This window comes from Aquarana catesbeiana, linkage group LG10, assembly GCF_042186555.1.
Source record: "Aquarana catesbeiana isolate 2022-GZ linkage group LG10, ASM4218655v1, whole genome shotgun sequence".
In the NCBI taxonomy this organism is placed as follows: Eukaryota; Metazoa; Chordata; class Amphibia; order Anura; family Ranidae; genus Aquarana; species Aquarana catesbeiana.
Genome location: NC_133333.1, coordinates 25132406 through 25155941, shown reverse-complemented (window position 1 = coordinate 25155941; position 23536 = coordinate 25132406). Strand labels below are relative to the sequence as shown.

Sequence of the window (23536 nt, the reverse complement as noted above, 5' to 3'; positions counted from 1 at the left end):
AGTGCCCCATGATAAACGTCCTATGTGCATAGGGCCTTACAAGGAGGAACATATATTTTAAAAAAAAATTTCCTTTGAAAAAAATTAAAGAATCTTAGCCACACTCCACTTAGCTGCTCTTGCAGTATTTTTTAATAATCAATTAATTAATTGCATACAGTAATGTCTCCACCCAAAAACCAACCTACTTTGACGCGTTTCACCACTCCTGGCTTGTTCACAAGGATAGAGGAAGACTTCCCCTAACCTTTCACCACTCCTGGCTTGTTCCCAAGGATAGGCAAAGACTGCCCCTAACCTTTCACCACTCCTGGCTTGTTCCCAAGGATAGGCAAAGACTTAACCTATCCTTTCACCACTCCTGGCTTGCTCCCAAGGATAGGCAAAGACTGCCCCTAACCTTTCACCACTCCTGGCTTGTTCCCAAGGATAGGCAAAGACTTAACCTATCCTTTCACCACTCCTGGCTTGCTCCCAAGGATAGGCAAAGACTGCCCCTAACCTTTCACCACTCCTGGCTTGCTCCCAAGGATAGGCAAAGACTTCCCCTAACCTTTCACCACTCCTGGATTTCTCCTAAGGAAAGGCAAAGACTTCACCTATCCTTTCACCACTCCTGGCTTTCTTCCAGGGATAAACAAAGACTTCCCCTAACCTTCCACCACTCCTGGCTTGCTCACAAGCATAGGCAAATACTTCCTCTATCTTTCCACCACTCCTGGCTTGCTCCCAAGGGTTAGGCGAAGACTTCCCTTATTGTTTCACTGCTCCTGGCTTGCTCCCAAGGATAGGGGAAGACTTCCCCTATCCTTCCACCACTCCTGGCTTGCTCACAAGGATAGGCAAGACTTCCCCTACCCTTTTAAGCAACCAGGAGTGGTGAAATGCATCACTGCGGATGTAGACTCTATGGGAAACCCATGTGACTAGGTGACAACACAGGTGCACAATCCAGAGACAAGACAGTGAGTTAAAACACTATACATACAGTTGTGCTCAAAAGTTTGCATACCCTGGCAGAAATTGTGACATTTTGGCATTAAAGCGGTTGTATAGTCTATTTTTTAACTTTTACCTACAGGTAAGCCTATAAAAAGGCTTACCTGTAGGTAAAAAAAATATCTCCTAAAAGTGGATGGTTTAGGAGATATTCCCCTTGCTATGAGTCGCTGACTGCAATGGCGCATGCGCACAGGGGATTCTCGGCTGAAGGCCCGGCAGATGCCGGACCTTGCCGGGAAAGAAATCTCGCGGGATGCGCGGGAGTGATGACATCACGGCTCCAGCCACTCACAGCGCTGGAACCGCGATACCCGGAAGACATGCCGAGGCAACATGTCAGCTACCTCGGCATGGACCAGGTAAGATACCGACGCCTCGTTCTAAGGTAAGTATTTCATAATGAGCTAGTATGCGGTGCATACTAGCTCATTATGCCTTTTGCCTTACAGGGGTATAAAAAAAAAAGTGTCAGCGGGTATACAACCACTTTAATATTGAAAATATGACTGATCATGCCAAAAAACTGTCTTTTATTTAAGGATAGCAATCACATGAAGCCATTTATTATCACATAGTTTTTTTGGATCCTTTTTAAATCATAATGAAAACAGAAATCACCCAAATGTCCCTGATAAAAAGTTTACATACCCTGGAATGTTTGACCTTGGTACAGACACAGAAGGTGGCACACACAGGTTAAAATGACAATTAAAGGTTTTTTTTCCCACATGTGTGGCTTTTTAAATCACAATTAGGGTGTATAAATAGTCAATGAGTTTGTTAGTTCTCACATGGATGCACTAAGCAGGCTAGACACTGAGCCATGAGGAGGTAGAAAATAGTCAAAAGACCTGCGTAACAAGGTATTGAAACTTTACAAAGATGGAAAAGGATATAAAAAGCTATCCAAAGCCTTGAATACGCCAGTCAGTACTGTTCAATCACTTACCGTAATAAGAAGTGGAAAATTTGGGGATCTCTTGATATCAAGCCAAGGTCAGGTAGATCAAGAAAGATTTCAGCCACAACTGCCTTAGGAACTGTTTGGGATACAAAGAAAAACCTGTATACTGTACTTTAATGAGCTAAACAGGCTCTAATGCTTGTTCAGTTCTGCCATTCTAACGTGATTTGGGCACTGGGACTGAAGGGAGGGTTAATAACCCCTCCAGAAGGGAGAGAGAGCTCTGGTAGACCTGTCTTGTGCAGTGATGCCCACAAATAGTCCAACGAGCCGGATGGAGGTGGTGGAAAGCTGCAGGAACACAGGCTCTGAGCATTGGTGTCACCCTCCTGAATATAAAGGGAAAATCACAAAAGCAGATGAACTGCATTATCAATATATGGACAAGTAGGACAGTTCATGTGCATGTATTCTGAATGTGTATTTAGCTAGAGTTTAAAGCTGAATTCCAGGCAGAAATAAAAGACATAAATAATGCAGTTCTCTTATTAATACATTGTAAAAAGCATCTGAATTTAAATTGGTATCAGTCTCATGTGATCTCTGTACAGCAGGGCTGGAGTGTGCAAGGAAAAGCACTACAAGAGCCAATCAGTCCATGTGCTGACAAGAAGCATGCTAATAGGAGGAGAAATCAGCGTGGCAAAGAGATGGGCTTATCACTGTGCTGCTTCTTTTCTTACTGTCCAATTACAGGCTTTAGGGACGTGTCAACCTGGTCTCTGACGAAATAGGTTGAATGATGTTGGCCACCAGACTGAGCACATCTAGTGGCAGAAAAAAGTACTGCAGAGGAAATCTCGATGAATATTGCAGCACAAGCTGTTTTTGTTATGTTATCTTTTCATGGGCTATTCATTGGTATTTCGTTTTTTTTTTTTTTTTTTTTATTAGCTGGAGTTCTGCTTTGTGTTTTTTTCTTTTTTCTTTTTTAGTAATATAAATAGATAGAAGTCTTTCTTTGGTCTGACGGACAGAATGAAAAGCGGCAGCAGAAGTTCTCCCACAGCCTCTCAGTCTGCTGCGGCATGACATCATGAAGCCAGCCGGGCTCTGCCATAACCACAGGCTCAAAGTTTAAGTGCTGAGGGATTAACACTGAGCTCGGCTCTCATTACCGGGGAGCAATTATGAATCCCAGGGGAGAGCCAGACCGCTCATAAAACGACACTGAAAAACCGCTCGCCTCCGAACAAGGAACTAACCCCACGGGCAACAAGACCAGGCTTTAATGTCTTTTATGTTCCACCCTTTCACTGCCGGGAGGACCGGCTCAGCCCTGGCAAAACGCCAATCTTGGCCTATAATATATGCCTTTGCACAAGCTGCGACACAGAATTTCGCATTGCTTATAATATATCAGAGATCATCCATCAAAAAATATTTTCGCAGCGATGGTTAGTGGGAACTCACAGCGCGCTGGAAACTTTTTTTTTTGTTTGTTTGATCTATTACCATTCACTGTAGAAAAGCCAGCCTCTACACCCAGCCTACATCATTTATATGGTGCCCGGCGGTGCCAGCTGTCTGTCTGCAGCCTCTCTCCTTTGCCATCCTGTGAGCACATGCTTTCTTACTGTTCACTTAAGGCATGTGCTGCATATAAATCATTGTTTTACGGCTTCTGGAATTGAAGGCCATGAATTAACCAGCTATGAGAAACAACATCACATTTAATATTTAACTTGATCACAGAATGGCACTTACCCTAGTTTTTATGTCTCCTATATTACCCACAGATGATCATACAAATGGCAATATAAGTAATTGTAGTTATACAGAGCTGTTAAAAAGAAAAATTGCTTTGTTTGTTTGCCACCCCAGAGAGGTACATAATACCAATAAAACTCATATATTGAGTGTTTTACAAGGCTAATATATTGTTTCTGTATATATGACCTTATAAAGTCATGTAAAAGGAAACATTGTCTCATTTTTTATTACTAGTCATTATATCTCATTGACCGTTACTAGTCTTTATATATCAAGCTCATTTATATATCAAGCTCATTTCTATATATAAACTAGTAGTGATCAATGATATATATATATATATATATATATATATATATATATATATATATATATATATATATATATATATATATATATATATATATATATATATATAAACCCTATATTTCTCCTGAGGTTACCTGTGGGTTTTTCTTTGTATCACGAACAGTTCCTGTGGAAGTTGTGACTGAAATCTTTCTTGATCTACCTGACCTTGGCTTGGTATCAAGAGATCCCCAAATTTTCCACATCATATTAAGTGATTGAACAGTACTGACTGGCATATTCAAGGCTTTGGATATCTTTTTATATCCTCTTCCATCTTTGTAAAGTTTGATTACCTTGTTACGCATATCTTTTGACTGTTCTTTTCTGCTCTTCATGGCTCAGTGTCTAGCCTGCTTAGTGCATCCATGTGAGAGCTAAAAAACTCATTGACTATTTATACACAGACACTAATTGTGATTTAAAAAGCCACAAATGTGGGAAATTAACCTTTAATTGACATTTTAACCTGTGTGTGCCACCTTGTGTGTCTGTACCAAGGCCAACATTCCAGGGTATGTAAACTTTTTATCAGGGCCATTTGGGTGATTTCTGTTCTCACCACAACGCACAGTGCAGTTATACCCATGTTTTGTGGTGCACTATAGTGCAGGTGCACTTAGTTTCCACTGTATATGGGGTTTACCTTCTAATTCCTAATCCATACATATAATTCACTTCAACGTATCATCAATTTAGAATGCAGTAAAAGATGGCTTCTGATTGGTTGTTATGAATGTCTGCACTTTGTTCTTAAAGCTGAAGTCTGAGCTCAAAAATTGTCCTCTGAAAACATTTCTCAATAATCACAAGGGTATAAATCCTCTTTGAGTGCACAAAAATACCTTTGCAAACACAAAGATTACTTTGTAAAAGTAGCAGTGACCTCATTAATGTACTGTACATGGCCTCTGCAGAGAGCAAAGCTGTGGGAGGGGCCCAGCAGGCTCCACCCACTACAGGCTTCCTGCAGAAAACTACAGCTGGGGGCGGAGACCAGACCAGTCACCCTTCACAAGGAGAGAGAACAGCAGCGAGTGGTCTTTATTACAGGGAGGAAAGGTTTCACAGTGAATTACTGCACAGATCTGGAAGAAATACAAAATGCACTCCTGGATTACAGGAAGAATACACATCATGAATAGATTTAGACAATTTTTGCTTATCCCGTAATTCAGCTTTAAATGATTTAATTAGCCGTAATTGATATCAAGGGATGTGTTTGTGGCAAATTAAATTTGGGGAAATATGACATCATTTTCAGTATTCTAATTTGATTGAAGGTCTGAAAGTTATTTTGTAAAATTTACAATTACTACTTACTGCAAATTATTAATTGAAATTAAGACAGCTTGTGTATGTTGGCAATTGTTTGACTGCGAATGATATTTTAGCTATAAATACCATTTTTAATCTGCAACAAACTATCAATCAATTCCTGCACCTCTACCGATGAACTGATTGTTAATTTCTTTGTTTTTCTAAAAAAAACATTTATTTTGATACTCTATATTTTCTTTTTATTTTTTTATTTTTTTAGTTCCAGCCAAAATAGTTAACATCTCGGCCAGCATCACCGTAAACGAGGGGAGCAACGTTAACCTCATGTGTCTAGCGGTGGGAAAACCGGAGCCAACCGTGACTTGGAGACAGCTCAGAGGTAAGGGCATCCTGTACTTATCTCTAGTGTGATGATGTAAAATAGTGACTTAATTTAAGAGGGAAATAAAGTCCAATAAAAGTCCTTCTAAGGTCCAATAACTATCCTAAGTATCAAAAAAAAAATGGCACCAGATTGTCTGGTATCTTTTCTGTTAATCTTAAAACCCAATCTCACCAAAACATTTACCGTGAGCATCAGTATAATTCACATACCCATGTTTATGCAGGTATGTCTGTGCATGAGCTAAGACTGAAAGCAGATAAAAACGTCCTTTGTAAGCTTTAAAAAATTAGCTGCCTTTGAACTTTAATCTAAGGTATCCATGGAGACAAAAAATGCAAAGCACAGCACAAATAAAAACAATTATCACATTTAATAAGACTATAGCACAATGTAGTAGGTTAACCACTGCAGGCACAATAAGCATTGATGTAAACTAGACCTTTCGTTTTTAAAGGTTATAAATGGCAATTAAAATTAGGATACACTTGTGCGAACAGAGATTAAGCATAATTGGGATGCGCATCCCCAAAAATAGATTATATAGGAAAGTAGAGGCTCTTATTCGGAGTCACACAGTAGCTTCAGCATCGATTTAGGTGCCTCAAAATTCACCACCAAAGCCAACTTCCTTTTGGTTGGGTTGTGCTAGCAATAGTTACAGCCTAAATTTGAGACCTTTACTAGGAAAAGTAAGTAGGCTGTGCAATCAAATTGTATTATGATCATGTTGAGTGGTTGGTCATTTTAGAGGTGTCGTGTTCTATGTATAGAGTGTAATAGAATTGAATGATGATCGTGTCCAGTGGTGGGTCATGTTGGGGGTGTAGTGTTCTATGTATAGAGTATAATAGAATTGTATGATGATCATGTCCAGTGGTGGGTCATGTTGGAGGTGTAGTGTTCTATGTATGGAGTGTAATAGAATTGTATGATGATCATGTCCAGTGGAGGGTCATGTTGGGGGTGTAGTGTTCTATGTACAGAGTATAATAGAATTGTATGATGATCATGTCCAGTGGTGGGTCATGTTGGAGATGTAGTGTTCTATGTATAGTGTGTAATAGAATTGTATTATGATCATGTCCAGTGGTGGGTCATGTTGGAGATGTAGTGTTCTATGTATAGAGTGTAATAGAATTGTATGATGATCATGTCTAGTGGAGGGTCATGTTGGAGATGTAGTGTTCTATCTATGGAGTGTAATAGAATTGTATGATGATCATGTCCAGTGGTGGGTCATGTTGGGGGTGTAGTGTTCTATGTATAGAGTGTAATAGAATTGTATTATGATCATGTCCAGTGGTGGGTCATGTTGGAGATGTAGTGTTCTATGTATAGAGTGTAATAGAATTGTATGATGATCATGTCTAGTGGAGGGTCATGTTGGAGGTGTAATGTTCTATGTATGGAGTGTAACAGTATTGTATGATGATCATGTCTAGTGGAGGGTCATGTTGGAGGTGTAATGTTCTATGTATGGAGTGTAATAGAATTGTATGATGATCATGTCCAGTGGAGGGTCATGTTGGAGATGTAGTGTTCTATGCATAGAGTGTAACAGTATTGTATGATGATCATGTCTAGTGGAGGGTCATGTTGGAGGTGTAGTGTTCTATGTATGGAGTGTAATAGAATTGTATGATGATCATGTCCAGTGGTCGGTCATATTGGAGTTATAGTGTTCCATGTATAGAGTGTAATAGAATTGTATGATGATCATGTCCAATAGTCACGTGTTCTTTGAAGTGTTCTATTGATTCATTACACAAAAGCCTCCTTTGAAATTATTATTCAAATGCAACAAATGCATCATAGATTTTACAAAGCAAAGTGACTTATAGCTGTGCGCTCAGCATGTGCAGCCCCATTGTGAAGACACAGAGCACATGTGAACGTTGTAAAGCAATGGCATATTGTGTTCACATCTGGATTCTGGATTAAAACAGGATATTGTTTTGTGTACAATATGGTTAGCATTGTAGCAAAATGCTGACTGCCTGCAGCTGTGATCTCTTCTCGTATGGGATATTAGCCATACAAGATCCGCTATATGTTTCAGATTTTTTTTTTTTTTCTTAATACGCAGCAGATTTAGATAAGCACGGGATTTTGTGCACCACTAGCACTAAATGGATAGGACAGGATTTGATAGGGGTTAGGAATTATTGAGAAGAACCAGGCAGGTGGTCTACAACATGAATTCTAGAAATTTCCAAGCATGCCAAAAAAATTGGTCTGATTGATTAAGGGTTGCCTACATCCTGAAGAACAAATAAATGATATATTGCAAGAAAGAAGGGTGTTGGTTTTGAATTTAAGGATGGTAACAAGGGACTGTTAACATGACTGTTCACATTTTGGACTTTGCTTGAAGACGTAGATGCCAGAGAGCAGTTGAGTTGCGCTTGCATACCCTCAATTAAAAAATGCCTAATCAGAGCATAATGAAAGGTTCTCTTGATTTCCCACCCTCTCCCTCCCTCTGAGGCATGCCTTTCTTGAGCTTCACCATCACCACAATGACCTGCCTGAGTAAATAGCCCCGTGTAAGCTTCACGTTGGCCTGTGCTCCAACACATGGCTCATTTCCTTCCCATCATTTCCCTATGTGACAGCGTTGGCGTCTGGTGATTGACCACTTAGACCTCAAGCATTGCATCATGGAAACACAGGTAGAAGATCACATGCCCAGTAATATTTACCTGGAAGTACCAGGCAAATGGAGCAGCAAGGAGCATAAGGTATGTATGCAAGGAAGGAGGAAAGGGAGCCTTTCACTTTGCCCTGATCAGGGTCCTACTGGAATTTTTTAATAATAAGATCTTTCATAGACACACATTGCCAGAAATAATTAACAGAGCCAGATTTTCATCCATTTCCTTATTAGACAACATTTTTGCTTATCTTATACATATCTTAAAAATACTCTCCGGTCAGAACGTAGTATTTACCTTTCAGATGCATCTAGAGAGCACAGACTGCCTGCTCATTACTAATCATCCAAGCATTTCTCTAGGCCTAGGGCATCAGTCATTCAACCCATTCCCTGTTTTGCTGGTACTCTGGTAATCTGGGAACCCAAACTTGTGATGCAGGAGAGGGATTCCCAAACACGCCCACTGCTCACTTCTTATTGTCTTTCCCATACAGAAAGCCTGTTATAAAAATGCCAGAACTAAGAGTGACAGCCACCAAAGAAATTAAGCACAGCCTTTAGACATTAGGATGTGATTGGTAATACAGGAGGCCGTTAAAATATAAATTACACAGCATAGAATTCAGGAAACACACACCCAGTGGCCCTGTGAAGTGGTCAGTGGATTCTGGCTACAGGGGATTTCAGTTTTGTACAGAGTGGGAATTTATTCAAGAAGAATTCCAGGTTTGGATATTTTTACATAGTTACATTGGTCCAGCTTGCATATATCATACCTGTGGGATTCCTGTAGAAATGGGGTTGTCACTAGTACAGAAAGAAAGCAGACAGAAACAAAAGCATGGTTAAGTGGTTCTAACCCTTTTCTCACTCTGATAAAAAAATGTGTTTTTATCTGTGTCCCCACAGGAGAGATTTACCATTACTTCCTGCCCTTACAGGAAGCGGAGGGAAATCTCCCTAACAGGGATACATATGACAAAAAAAAAAGTTTTGGCTTTAGATACTTCAAGAGCCATTTCAGTGCTTGCTATACAGCACGCTGAGTAGTTTCACTGGTCATACCTGAAAAACAAATGACTGTATACAATATGCATCCATATGTCCTATACCTGGAAACAGCGGATCAGTATTATCTGGTATCACCTTGTTTACAGGTTAACGTATTTTTCAACTGAGAAAATTATAACTGTTTAAGGAATGATTAGGGATGAGTTGCTTTGGCAAAATTGATTTGTATCAAAATGTAACCAAATTAGAAACTTTGTTCATTGAACTGGTTAAGTTTGGGAAAAACCTGCATTTTTTTTACTATATTTAGGGGGTGTGTTTGTTTCTTTTTAAATTTGTATTTATTTGTTTTATTTTTTTTTTTTTTTTTGGGGGGGGGGGGGGTTATGGGTGTAAATAGAGGATAGACAACAACTGTCCTTTATTTAGAGAAACTGTCCCTCTTTGGGAATTTCTCCTTGTTCGCCTTCTTTTTCGATCTAATGTATAGACCTTTATAAAAAAAAAAGTATTTTTACTTTCAAAGTGTTAGAATACAATTTACCCAGTTTAAATTATTTTTGCATATTAATTCTTCATGGTCTGTGTAAATGGGTAGGATGGCGTAGCAGTGGTCTGTCATCTGTCTTTATTATTATTATTATTATTCAGGATTTATATAGTGACAATAGTTTGTACAGTGCTTTACAATACAAAGGGAGACACAGGTGCGATTACAATACAGTTCAATACAGAAGGAATAGGAGGGCCTTGCTCATGGAGCTAACACTCTAAAGGGAGGGGGAGGTGGTACAAGGTGATGATCTGATGGAGTGGCCAAATTACAATTTTAGGTGGAGGTTGGGTAGGCTTTCCTGAATACATTTTTTTCAATTTTGTGCTTTATAATTTGGAAGATATGCTTAGAGTAGTCTAGTTTTTTTAACTTATTGTACTTTTTTGTGTGTATTTGAAGGTTACTTGTGCCTCACATTTTTTACTTTACTTTTTTACTGTCTTTTGGAGGTTGGATAGGCTTTCCTGAATACATTTTTTTCTACTTTGTGCTTTATAATTTTGAAGGTATGCTTAGAGTAGTCTAGTTTTTTTAATTTATTGTACTTTTTTTGTTTGTATTTGAAGGTTACTTGTGCCTCACATTTTTTACTGTACTTTTTTACTGTCTTTTGGAGGTTGGATAGGCTTTCCTGAATACATTTTTTTTCTACTTTGTGCTTTATAATTTTGAAGGTATGCTTAGAGTAGTCTAGTTTTTTTAATTTATTGTACTTTTTTTGTTTGTATTTGAAGGTTACTTGTGCCTCACATTTTTTACATTACCCTTTTTTACTGTCTTTTGGAGGTTGGGTAGGCTTTTCTGAATAAATTTTTTCTACTTTGTGCTTTATAATTTGGAAGGTATGCTTAGAGTAGTCTGTTTTTTTTAAATTTATTGTACTTTTTTATGTGTGTATTTGAAGGTTACTTATACCTCACATTTTTTACTTTACCTTTTTTACTGTCTTTTGGAGGTTGGGTAGGCTTTTCTGAATACATTTTTTTCTACTTTGTGCTTTATAATTTGGAAGGTATGCCTAGAGTAGTCTAGTTTTTTTTTTCATTTTATTGTACTTGTTTTGTGTGTATTTGAAGGTTACTTGTGCCTCACATTTTTTACTTTACTTTTTTTACTGTCTTTTGGAGGTTGGATAGGCTTTCCTGAATACATTTTTTTCTACTTTGTGCTTTATAATTTTGAAGGTATGCTTAGAGTAGTCTAGTTTTTTTAATTTATTGTACTTTTTTTGTTTGTATTTGAAGGTTACTTGTGCCTCACATTTTTTACTGTACTTTTTTACTGTCGTTTGGAGGTTGGGTAGGCTTTCCTGAATACATTTTTTCTACTTTGTGCTTTATAATTTGGAAGGTATGCTTAGAGTAGTCTGTTTTTTTAAATGTATTGTACTTTTTTTTGTATGTATTTGAAGGTTACTTATACCTCACATTTTTTACTTTACCCTTTTTTACTGTCTTTTGGAGGTTGGGTAGGCTTTTCTGAATACATTTTTTCTACTTTGTGCTTTATAATTTGGAAGGTATGCTTAGAGTAGTCTGTTTTTTTAAATGTATTGTACTTTTTTTTGTATGTATTTGAAGGTTACTTATACCTCACATTTTTTACTTTACCCTTTTTTACTGTCTTTTGGAGGTTGGGTAGGCTTTTCTGAATACATTTTTTTCTACTTTGTGCTTTATAATTTGGAAGGTATGCCTAGAGTAGTCTAGTTTTTTTTTACATTTTATTGTACTTGTTTTGTGTGTATTTGAAGGTTACTTGTGCCTCACATTTTTTACTTTACTTTTTTTACTGTCTTTTGGAGGTTGGATAGGCTTTCCTGAATACATTTTTTTCTACTTTGTGCTTTATAATTTGGAAGGTATGCCTAGTTTTTTTAATGTATTGTACTTTTTTTGTGTGTATTTGAAGGTTACTTGTGTCTCACATTTTTTACTGTACTTTTTTACTGTCTTTTGGAGGTTGGGTAGGCTTTCCTGAATACATTTTTTCTACTTTGTGCTTTATAATTTGGAAGGTATGCTTAGAGTAGTCTGTTTTTTTAAATTTGTTGTACTTTTTTTTGTGTGTATTTGAAGGTTACTTATGCCTCACTTTTTTGCTTTACTTTTTTTACTGTCTTTTAGAGGTTGGATAGGCTTTCCTGAATACATTTTTTTCTACTTTGTGCTTTATAATTTGGAAGGTATGCTTAGAGTAGTCTAGTTTTTTAAATTTACTGTACTTTTTTTTTAGTGTGTATTTGAAGGTTACTTGTGCCTCACATTTTTAACTCACTCTTTACTTTTTTTACTGTTTTTTTAAATTTCTGTAAAAAAGAAAAAAATACAATAATGGGCTCATAATGGTCCATTTTTTGGCAAAACAAACACAACCAGGATAGTTGACCCTCTGGAGCAATTTAAAGCCAACTTCTTGCTTCAGAATGATCAAAAACTCCTTAATTTCCGTTTTTTTAATTTCTGTAAAAATAAAAATAAATTTTAATAATGGGACTCATAATGGTCTATTTTTTTTTGGCAAACAAACACATCCAGGATAGTTGCCCCTCTGGAGCAATTTAAAGAATACAGTTTTGGTAGCCTGTAAAGCATTGACAATGCAGGTCTCCTGCACACTGTCAGTGTATCTGTGTGTCCGTACCTCCCATACAGGCAAGCAGATACACTGAGAGGAAGAATCAATGAACTACCACACCACTTAACAGCTCCGTGGTAGTTCATTGAGAACTACAAGCCAACATCCGCAAAGGATGACGGGCTTGTAGTTCATTTATACACAGAGCTCTGTGTATGAATGACGTGGCTGTGTGGGCGGAGCCCCGCACGGCCACGCTGATTTTAAAAAGTGGCAGCTAGTACGTGGAACTTCTCCCCATACTGCTGTCACAGGGAGTGCAGAGATCGGGCAGCAACTGCAGCACTGAGAACATGTTACATGTTCCACCCTATAAAACGGGTGGAACGTGTAGCTAGTTCCCAAAGGTGAACTTATCCTTTAACCTCTTTGCAAGACCGCCTCCCGTTCCCTTTTAGAGTTCTAAAAGCCAGGAGGCGGGCACTCAAGTCTTTTGACTGCTGTGATTGGCTGTCACAGTGGTCACATGATCGGAAAGCTCCCAATCACAAGTACGCATTAGGAGCTCACCGATTCCCGCCAGCTACCATGCTGGGAGTGTGCTCTGAGCACAGTAAGTTGTAAACACAAGGCCACGTGTATGCAGCCGCTCGCCATCAAGGCCTACCCGCTGAGAGGCCGCATACATGCATACGGCCGGTGCCAAGGGGTAAAGCCAATTGCATGCTTCAGAATGACCAAAATCGCTTTAATTTCCCCTCCTCCATTGACTCTAAAACCTTACATCTAATTCACTGACATTTTTTATTTTATTTAATTTTTTTCATTGCCTGTTTTTTTAATTTCTGTAAAATAATATAAGGAAAAAGTTTAATAATGGGACTCATAATGGTTCATTTTTTGGCAGAAGGACAGGTCCAGGATAGATGACCTTCAGGAACAATTTAAAGCTCACTGCATTCTTTAAGATGACCAGATCTACCTTTATTTCTCCTTCACCCATTGACTCCGAAGCCCTTCATCCGATTTTCGCCGAGATTTTAGGGAGATGAGAACTCTCAATTTTTCTCATCCCTAGGATTGATCTCTCCTACAATAGATCATCCACAAGCCTGGTGAGAACGCTCTTCTGGCTAACTAAGCTAATAAAAACGTCTTCGCCGATGAAAGATATGCCAGTCTAATTAATAGGGGACTTATAGTTTTAATATATGGAGTGGTCGGGCTCAAAAAATATGTCCAGCTAACAATTTCATTTTCTTTCTTTGTAATGGGGAAGACGTTAACACACAGTCCGGCTGTGCCAGGACAGGGCCATACAACACCCAGGGATAAAATGTGTAACTGCGCCCCTATCCTGCTGCTAATGCGCATTGTAGATGGACATACCACCCTGGCTGCTCTGACATGTCCATTCCCTGCCCCAGTGACCTCATTTTCATGTTAAAGAAACCTGTGGTGAGATGATTGGAGATTTGTGACATGGTGCATTATCCTGCTGGAAGGAGCCATCAGAAGATGGGGACACTGTAGTCATAAAGGGATGGACATGATCAGCAACAATACTCAGGTAGGCCGTGGCATTTAAACGATGCTCAATTGGTACTAAGGGGCCCAAAGTGTGCCAAGAAAATATCCCCCCACACCATTACACCCCCACCACCAGCCTGAACCGCTGATACAAGGCAGGATGGATCCATGCTTTCATGTTGTTTACACCAAATTCTGACCCGACCATCTGAATGTCGCAGCTGAAATCGAGACTCATCAGACCAGGCAACGTTTTTCCGATCTTCTGTTGTCTAATTTTGCCTCAGTCTCCTGTTCTTAGCTGACAGGAGTAGCACCCGATGTGGTCTTCTGCTGCTGTAGCCCATCTGCTTCAAGGTTTGATGTGTTGTGTATTTAGAGATGGTATTCTGCATGCCTTGGTTGTAACGAGTGGTTATTTGAGTTACTGTTGCCTTTCTGTCATCTGGAACCAGTCTGCCCATTCTCCTCTGACATCAACAAGGCATTGTAGAAGAGTTGAAGCTGTTATAGGGTGGGCCAACTCAATATAAAACCTTACAGACTAAGACTGGGATGCCATCAATGTTCATGTGCGTGTAAAGGCAGGCGTCCCAATACTTTTGACAATATAGTGTATGATTTAAAGTTGTCCTATCATTACGGGACCATTCAGACTGTTCCAACCCATCGTATTACTGCCTACATGTTAATATGCGGTGTTTGCATGCAGTAACATGCAGTATTTCTTAGTCTTAATTAGCTCTGCTGATAAATAATCAATAATGATCTATTGCTTCTTTTACAACAAATCTGATTTGTCAAGGGAGACTCACCATGTTTGCTTCCCAATACTTTTGACACTATAGTGTATCTACACGAGAAAATAGAGCACAGCAAACATGTTACAGGTGGAGGGGGCTAAAAAAAAAAAAAAAAGATAAGTGGGGGCCTCATATAGGGCTAGGGATTCGTCACCTATAGATGAGAGGCTGTAATGGATGTATATAGGAAGTCTCTCCTCCAATGCTTTTCCCCAGCCAGAACAGAGGAATGCGGGATCCATACATCAGATGGAGGACAGCGGCAGTGTGATGCATTATATTCATACATTATCAAGCAGCCATCTCTCTCTTGATGTATTAGCGTAATGCATTAAACGTATACATCATCTCAGGGCCGATGACTTTGATGTATGGAGTAAGAGGCTTGCCAGGAAGTTAGGAGAGCCAGTTAGACTCAGGCCAAGAATAGGAAAGGACTTCCCATTCAATTTACTGCACAATGTGCTCGTGATTAAAGTAGGATCTTGGTATATAGCGAAACATTTAAAAATAAAATTTGGAGGCCTATTTATGCTCTGAAGATTCGCTCTACATTCACTGGTCTACCATCAATTAATTGTTCGCTATTTATTACAAATATCTGCCACCACGTTCGTCTGTTCTAAATAAATCCACCAACATTCAGCAAGGAGAAACTTGGGCGCACACCATGAAATTCAACGTTTCAAAAATCTTTATTGATACGGAGAAACAGAAGAAAGACCCTCTTGGAACCTCCCACCTTGACACGTTTCGCCCACATCGCAGGTTCATTCATTTAAAATAAGTATCTGCCACCATGTTCACCAGTTCCAAACAGATCCAACAACATTCAGCAACAAGAAGCATGGGCGCATCCCATGAACTTCAGCGTTTCAATAGTCTTCATTAATCCACAGAAACAGAAGAAAGACCCACCTGTAGCCTCCCAACTGACGCGTTTCGCCCATATCCCAGATTCACTCATTTATACTAACATCTGGCACCACGTTCACCTGTTCCAATAGATCCACCAGTATCCGGCAACATCTGCTAATGGAGAGAAACATATGCGCACCTCATGAACTTCAGTGTTTCAAAAGTCTTCACTGATCCAGAGAAACAGTAGAAAGACCCACCTGTAGCCTCCCATACTAACGTGTTTCGCCTCCATTTCCGGTTCACTACTTTATAACTTATATCTGCCACCATGTTCACCTGTTCCAACAGATCCCCCGACATCTATTATTGGAGATAATTGATAATTGATTCAGAGAAACAGAAGAAATACCAGCCAGAGCCTCCTATTCTAACATGTTTTCCCATTAAAACCAGAAGGCCTTTTCTTTTGCTGCATTTTATTCCGCTTATTTATCTCAAACCGTGGCTGACTATAAGCCTATTAAGTGATGTATAATAAAAAGAGATGTGGAGAACATCCCATTTTGAAGCTCCTCAAAGCAGCCCCACACACCACCACCGTCTGAATGTCCAGCATGTTGGGCCACTGATTACTCTTGGTCTCTCTTGAACAGCGCTTATTAACCTTTTTACCCTAGAGGCCTTGAGAAAACGTGAATACAATCAATTCAACTGGGCCAGTGGGAAAAATGGTCCTTACCATGATGATCAGTGGGAAGAATGCCCCTTACATTGGCGGTCAGAAGAAAGAATTATCCTTACATTGGTGGTCAGTGGGAAGAATGCCCTCTACATTGGTGGTCATTGGGAAGAATGCTCCTTACCTTGGTGGTCAGTGGGAAGAATGCTCCTTACATTGGTAGTCAGTGGGAAGAATGTTCCTTATAGTGATGGAAAGTGGGAAGAATGCTCTTTACATTGGTGGTCAGTGGAAAGAATGTCCCTTACATTGGTGGCCAGTAGGAAGAATGCTCCTTGCGTTGGTGGTCAGTTGGAAAAACGTTCCTTACATTCATGGCCAGTGGGCAGGGCTGGACTGGGACAAAAATTTGGCCCTGGACTTCACCCAGACTGGCCCACTTTGACAGGTCTCTCCCATGCCGGCTTGCCACCCAAGCCCCCCCCCCACTAGCCATTAGCCGTTCTACATTATTTCTCTTATAGGCAGTACCAGTGGGGAAGCTAGACATTATTTCACCTGGGGCAAAGAATCAGTTTGGCGCCCCCCCCCCCCCAATGGAACAAGATTAGGCAGGAAAGTGAGGCCGCCCTACTTCCAGATCGTATGATGAGCTTCTAAGTGTTGACTCCTGAGCATCATGTCTGTATTCAGGCGCGCTGCATAACTAGCCAAGGAGAGGAGGTGAGCACTGCGGGGGGGACAGAGGACTGGAGGGAGGCAGCGGTCCACTGTCACTGAAATCGGCCCACTGAGCCATCGGCCCACCGGGAAACTCCCTGTAGTCCCAATGACCAGTACATGCCTGCCAGTGGGAATAATGCTCCTTACATTAATAGCCAGTGGAAAGAATGCCCTCTCTTACAGTAGAGGTCAGAATGCCACCTTACAGACAGCTGAAAAGATCAGTCATCCACAGCTCATCTGGAGGAGCCCTAGTTGAGAATGATTTCTCTAGGGGATGCCTAAAACCTCTGTCAGTGTTTGTTATTTCGTGTACGTGTTCCATTGGTGGAATTTCCTCTCCATTCCTGTCCACATAAAAGGAAATTGCTCCAGAGGAAGTGGAATTAAGGAAGATGTCCCCATTGGAAGATTTTCCTTAACCTCCTCTACCAGTGAAAAGTGTAACATTTTGGACTTCCCATCACTTTCTGGTGAAAATGGTCAATTAGATAGGGTGAATCTTCCCAACGAGGGATGCAGACAACAATAGAGGTTTTACCTCTTCCCCACTCCTTTCAAAACTTGGTTAGAGGTACACTTTATCTTCAGCTTATGTATCTTTTCACCGTGTGTCAGCGTGATATGGCCAAGTTTGTGGCAGGGTTACTTTAAGTCAAATTAGCTTTTTTTTTTCAATTATTTTTTTTTCTTTGATTTTTTTTTTAGTTAACACTTTAAGGAGTCAGTGTATCATGGTTTTCACCCAAGTTTCCACATTTTCACCAAAAATCCCATTGTGTGACTCTTGGGTGAAATTTCTATTATTCTTGTGTGAAAAAATTGATAAATAGACCCATCATTTTTTTTTCCACAAATAAGTTGCTTGACTTCCTTTTCCCTCCTGCCTGAACTTTTGCCACCCCAAACCAGAAGGCCTTCTTCTAGACAGATCTTGGACCTGGAACAAATCGAAAAAACACTTTTTGCTTTGCTGTATTTTAAGCCGCTGTTTTATCTCAAACAGTCGCTGACTATAAGCCTATTACGTTCCCCTTCCTAAGCTCGTTCTAAACCCTGCAATGTGATTTATAATAAAAAGAGACATGGCAAACATCTCATTGTGAAGCTCCACTAAGCAGCCCCACCCATCACCATCGCCTGAATGCCCGGCGTATTGGGCCGCCGATTCCTCTTCTTCTCTCTCTGCAAAGTCTGGAACCGAGCTCCCCTCTCTGTGCAAGTACATGTCATTGTTAATCTCAATTTATCCCACCAGTGTGCAGCATCTGAGCCTGGACAGAGTCTGTTTCCAATACTAATAGCAGCTCCACCTACTGCATTACACACATGGTTGTATCTCGCGTCCTCTACAGGCTCACCCAGCATGCCATAGCAATCCTGGCCAAGAAGTGGCATCTGATTTCTCCAGCTTACTAAAACATCCGTGCCTGTCACAGCTTCTCCTCTGCAGAAGAGCGAGGGGCAGGCAGGCTTAGCACAAGGCTGATGGCAAACAGTGAGACAGACAAGATGGCCGCACAGACGCCAAGCTGGATTTGCTACAGCAATTCTGTGTGTATCCATTTGTTCTGCTGTTTTCACTGTTGACTCTGAAGAAGGAAAACAGCTCTGAGGCAGTAAAAAAATAGATAGCGAGACAGACAGAGACAGATAGATAGATGGATAGATAGATAGATAGATAGATGGATAGATAGATAGATAGATAGATGGATAGATAGATAGATAGATAGATAGATAGATAGAGATTGAAAAAGATAGAGATATGTGTAGATTGAGAAGGATAGCAACAGATATAGACAGATTGAAGAATAAATAGAATGATAGATAGATAGATAGATAGATAGATAGATAGATAGATAGATAGATAGATAGATAGATAGATAGATAGATGTTTAAAAGGATAAAGCTATATCTAGATTTAAAGATAGTTATAGAGATTTAAAAGGATCCACCCAACTTACACACTGGAGATCTCCAGTCCCAGGGCCAGGCTGAAGATTTAAGCACACCACTGTCTTCAAGAGAGACCTGCTACATGTGGCAGTCTCTCCCCTTGTCTGTCCCTGCACCATGCTGATCTACTCACTCTATCCTTTCTTGCTCCCGCTGCCTCTCCAGAAAGCCTCCTCTTCCAGGCCAGCCACCTGAGACCCGGCCCAAGGTAAAACCCCTCCCCAGAAAGGGTCCCTCGAGGTGGGGACAGACTCTCTCAGCACTGCATCTCCATCTTCCACCTGACTCCCTTGCTGGCAAGACTCATGTCTATTTAGGGGCCCACTTAGTCTCCTGCCAGGCCCACTTCCTGAGGATTAGCTTAGGCCCCTATATTTGCAAGACAACCCTCCTAGCTTCCGCCCACTAATCTCTAGAATATTCTCCAATACTCTAGAACAAGAGGGAGGCACCAGAGAGCTGCCTGGATGAGTCATCCAGGCCTGAACTCTAATGAACCCTGATCCAGATTCCGTGGCTCAGGCTTAGCCCTGAGCCAAACTACAACTTACCTGCACTACCACTAGTGGCACACTAGAGGGTGCTACACGTAGATTGGGAGAGAGATAGATATAGATAGGGGGGGGGCACTGATGTTGGATGAGAAGGCCTGGCTCACAGTCTCCGCTCTAATTCATCCCAAAGGTGTTCTATCGGATTGAGGTCAGGACTGTGCAGGCCAGTCACTTTCCTCCACCCCAAACTCGCTCATCCATGTCTTTATGGACCTTGTTTGTGCAGTGTTGCGCAGTCATGTTGGAACAGGAAGGGGCCATCCCCAAACTGTTCCCACAAAATTGGGAGCATAAAATTGTCCAAAATGTCTTGGCATGCTGACGCCTTAAGAGTTCCCTTCACTGGAACTCAGGGGCCAAGCCCAACCCCTGAAAAACAACCCCCCACCATAATCCCCTGTCCAACAAATGATTCGGACCAGTGCACAAAGCAAGGTCCTTAAAGACATAGATGAGTGAGTTTGGGGTGGAGGAACTTGACTGGCTATCACAGAGTCTTGACTGCAACAGGATAGAACACCTTTGGGATGAATTAGAGCAGAGACTGCGAACCAGGCCTTCTCGTCCACATGGGTGGTCGGCCTTACAAATGCGCTTTAGGAAGAATGGTCAAACATCCCCATAGAGCTTGTGGACGGCCTTCCCAGAAGAGTTCAAGCTGCTAAAGCTGCAAAGGGTAGGCCAACTCAATATTGAACCCTACGGACTAAGACGCCATTAAAGATCATGTGCGTGTATAGGCAGGCGTCCCAATATTTTTGGTAATATAGTGTAGATGGATTCACAATAGATAGATAGATAGATAGATAGATAGATAGATAGATAGATAGATAGATAGATAGATAGATTAACTTAGACCCCATTAACTTTAAAAAAATCTAAACATTCTAAAAGCACATTTTTTATGAAATTCTTCTGGTGTGTGTCCAGCTTAAGCTTCTCGCTGATTAAAATGGAGATAATCCATTTCAGCAAAGTTTTGCCATCAGTTTACCTGGAAATTTTGCTGCTAAATCAATTTTGCCAAAACTCATCCTTACTAGAGGGGGAGAACCAAGGTGTCAAAGCTTCATAGGCCAAGGTCTAACAGCTTTAGATATTTCAAAAAATGTTTGGAATTTCCAAAGGATTACAATGGATAACAATCTCAATTAGCAAACATTTTTGAACTAAGATTCCATGGTTTTGGGAAGACATGGGGTTTGTTTACTAAAGGCAAACAGGCTGTTCACTTTACAAGGGAATTTTCTCCAGAGTTACAGTATATGAATGCAGTAAAGCTTCACATTGCAAAGAATACCCAAGGAAAATAAAAAAGACAGCATTTTTGCTTGCACAAGATTGAATGATAGACGTCAGCAGAGCTTTGCCTCTTTCACTTAGCTCTTGGGCAAATTCCTATGCAAAGTGCAATTTCCCTTGCAAAGTGAGCAGTCTATTAGTAAATCAGTTCCATGGCCTTTAATATTTGTTGACTTCGGCTGGCAGTCGTTGTCTCTGCACTTGAGGTTGATAACTTTCATGTTATGTTTCTGTGTTGTAAGTGTGTGTTTGTCTCTCATTCCTACCCGACGCCCTTCAATCCCTCCTTCCCCTCCGCCCCCCTCCCCCTCCCGCCTTCACCCCGCAGACGGATTTTCCAGCGAGGGCGAACTGCTGGAGATCACCGAGATCAACCGGCAACAGGCAGGGGAATACGAATGCATCACATCGAATGGAGTCGCCATCCCTGACAGCAAGAAGGTCCTCATAACGGTCAACTGTGAGTGCTGGTCCAAGGTGACCTCTTATTAAAGATGTTTATGGGAGTGAGGGAAAAAAATGAGGATGTTGGAAAATGGGAATCATGACCACCTTTGGCAATCAGGCATGTACTGGCCATCGGGACTACAGGGAGTTTCCCGGTGGGCCGATGGCTCAGTGGGCCGATTTCAGTGACAGTGGACCGCCGCCTCCCTCCGGTCCTCTGCCCCCCCCCCCCGCAGCGCTCACCTCCTCTCCCTGGCTAGTTATGCAGCGCGCCTGAATACAGACATGATGCTCAGGAGTCAACACTGAGAAGCTCATCATACGATCCGGAAGGAGGGCAGCCACACACAGCTGTAACATAACCTTCCTCGGCACTTGTTCTCCTGCTCTTTCCTTCCCTCGCTCTCCATCCTGTCTGCTGCCGCGGAGAATCTAGATGGAGAGCGGGGAAAGGAAAGAGCAGGAGAACGAGTGCCGAGGAAGGTTATGTTACAGCTGTGTGGCTGCCCTCCTTCCGGATCGTATGATATGCTTCTCAGTGTTGACTCCTGAGCATCATGTCTGTATTCAGGCGCGCTGCATAACTAGCCAGGGAGAGGAGGTGAGCGCTGCGGGGGGGACAGAGGACCGGAGGGAGGCGGCGGTCCACTGTCACTGAAATCGGCCCACTGAGCCATCGGCCCACCGGGAAACTCCCTGTAGTCCCGATGGCCAGCATGGGGGGGAACAGAGGAGCATGCAGGGGACTAGTAGAGCACATGGGGGATCAGAGCAGCATGGGGGGAATAGAGGAACAGCACAGGGGGACCAGAGGAGCACGGGGGGGAAAGAGGAGCATTGGGGGGACCAGAAGAAGCATGGGTGAGGAGACAGACAGCTGACTTAACAGCTATGGCCTGGGAGTTTCTCACTTTCCTGCCTAATCTTGTCCCATTGGGGGGGGCGCCAAACTGATTCTTTGCCACTGGTGAAATAATGTCTAGCTTCCCCACTGGTACTGCCTATAAGAGAAATAATGTAGAACGGCTAATGGCTAATGGGGGGGGGGGCTTGGGTGGCAGGCCGGAGGAGGCGGGTTTGTCCAGCCGGAATGGGAGAGACCTGTCAAAGTGGGCCAGTCTGGATGAAGTCCAGGGCCAAATTTTTGTCCCAGTCCAACCCTGTTGGCAATTCAAATGAAACAGCTGAATTTCAAGTTCATTCAATTAACACGTGTATGGTAGCAAAGCGCTGGGCTTTAACCTCTTGGTGCCGACAGTACGCAAAAATGCTACCTCTCGGCGGGTGGACCTTGGCAGTGAGAGGCCGCATATTGGCGCATTAGATTGCAAACACAGCTGTGCCGAGAGCGAGTGCCCTGCATGGTCCCGGCCAGGGCCGTCTTAATAGCATCATGGGCCCCTGGGAAAAGTAATGCACTGGGGCCCCTACCAGCCGGCACCAATTTACGCACCTACTCTCAAGAATGAAAGTATCAATAGTTGATAGAATTAGATATATATTTATTAGTACTTTCAATAAAGTCAATTTTAAAGGGCACAATACTGAGATTAGGAGGGCACAGTACAGGTTCTAGGACACTCGGGACACGGCCATCCTGGGACAGCTTAGTAAAAAAAGCGTGACTGGCCCGGCAAATCCTGGACAGTTGTCAAGTATGATGTAATGCATGACTATATCATTTTGTAAGGAGGGGGTATAAAATGCAGTGGGTGGCTATAATTCTACTTTCATTTTGTGAGCGGGGGGGGGGTTAAAATGAAGTGGGGGGCTATAGATCTACTCTAATTTTGTGAGTGGGGGGGGCATAAAATGGAGTGGGTGGCTATAGAGTTCTACTTTCATTTTGTGAGTGGGGGGTATAAAGATGGAGTGGGTGGCCATAGTTCTACTTTAATTTTGTGAGTGGTGGGGGGGGGGTAAATTGATTTTAGCTACACTCACCTCCTCTTCAAATTTGATTCCCCAGATCCTCCATTGATCACCGATGTGAAGAACGCCCAATCACAGGTCGGCAAACCAGCGGTCCTGCGCTGTCAGGCTATGGCGGAGCCCCCTGCAGAATTTGAGTGGCTGAAGGATGACAAGCGGTGAGTACTCAGCTCCGCACATAGAGGAGACTTCCACTGATCTCATCCAGTAAGGGAACAAGCATTGTGTGAGCTTCAATTACCTTTAGCAGCCAATC

The 23536-nt window shown here is 41.6% G+C and overlaps 1 protein-coding gene across 5 annotated transcripts in view; it reads left to right on the top strand.

Annotated features, from left to right (window-relative positions):
• Positions 1 to 23536, top strand: part of IGLON5 (IgLON family member 5) — an 859278-nt gene that overhangs the window by 452830 nt on the left and 382912 nt on the right. For all 5 annotated transcript variants that reach the window (XM_073601840.1, XM_073601839.1, XM_073601838.1 and 2 more), the window contains exons 4-6: positions 5568 to 5687; positions 21230 to 21361; positions 23318 to 23438. In XM_073601840.1, coding sequence (XP_073457941.1) covers positions 5568 to 5687; positions 21230 to 21361; positions 23318 to 23438 — 373 coding nt within the window. The remainder of the gene's footprint in view (positions 1 to 5567; positions 5688 to 21229; positions 21362 to 23317; positions 23439 to 23536) is intronic.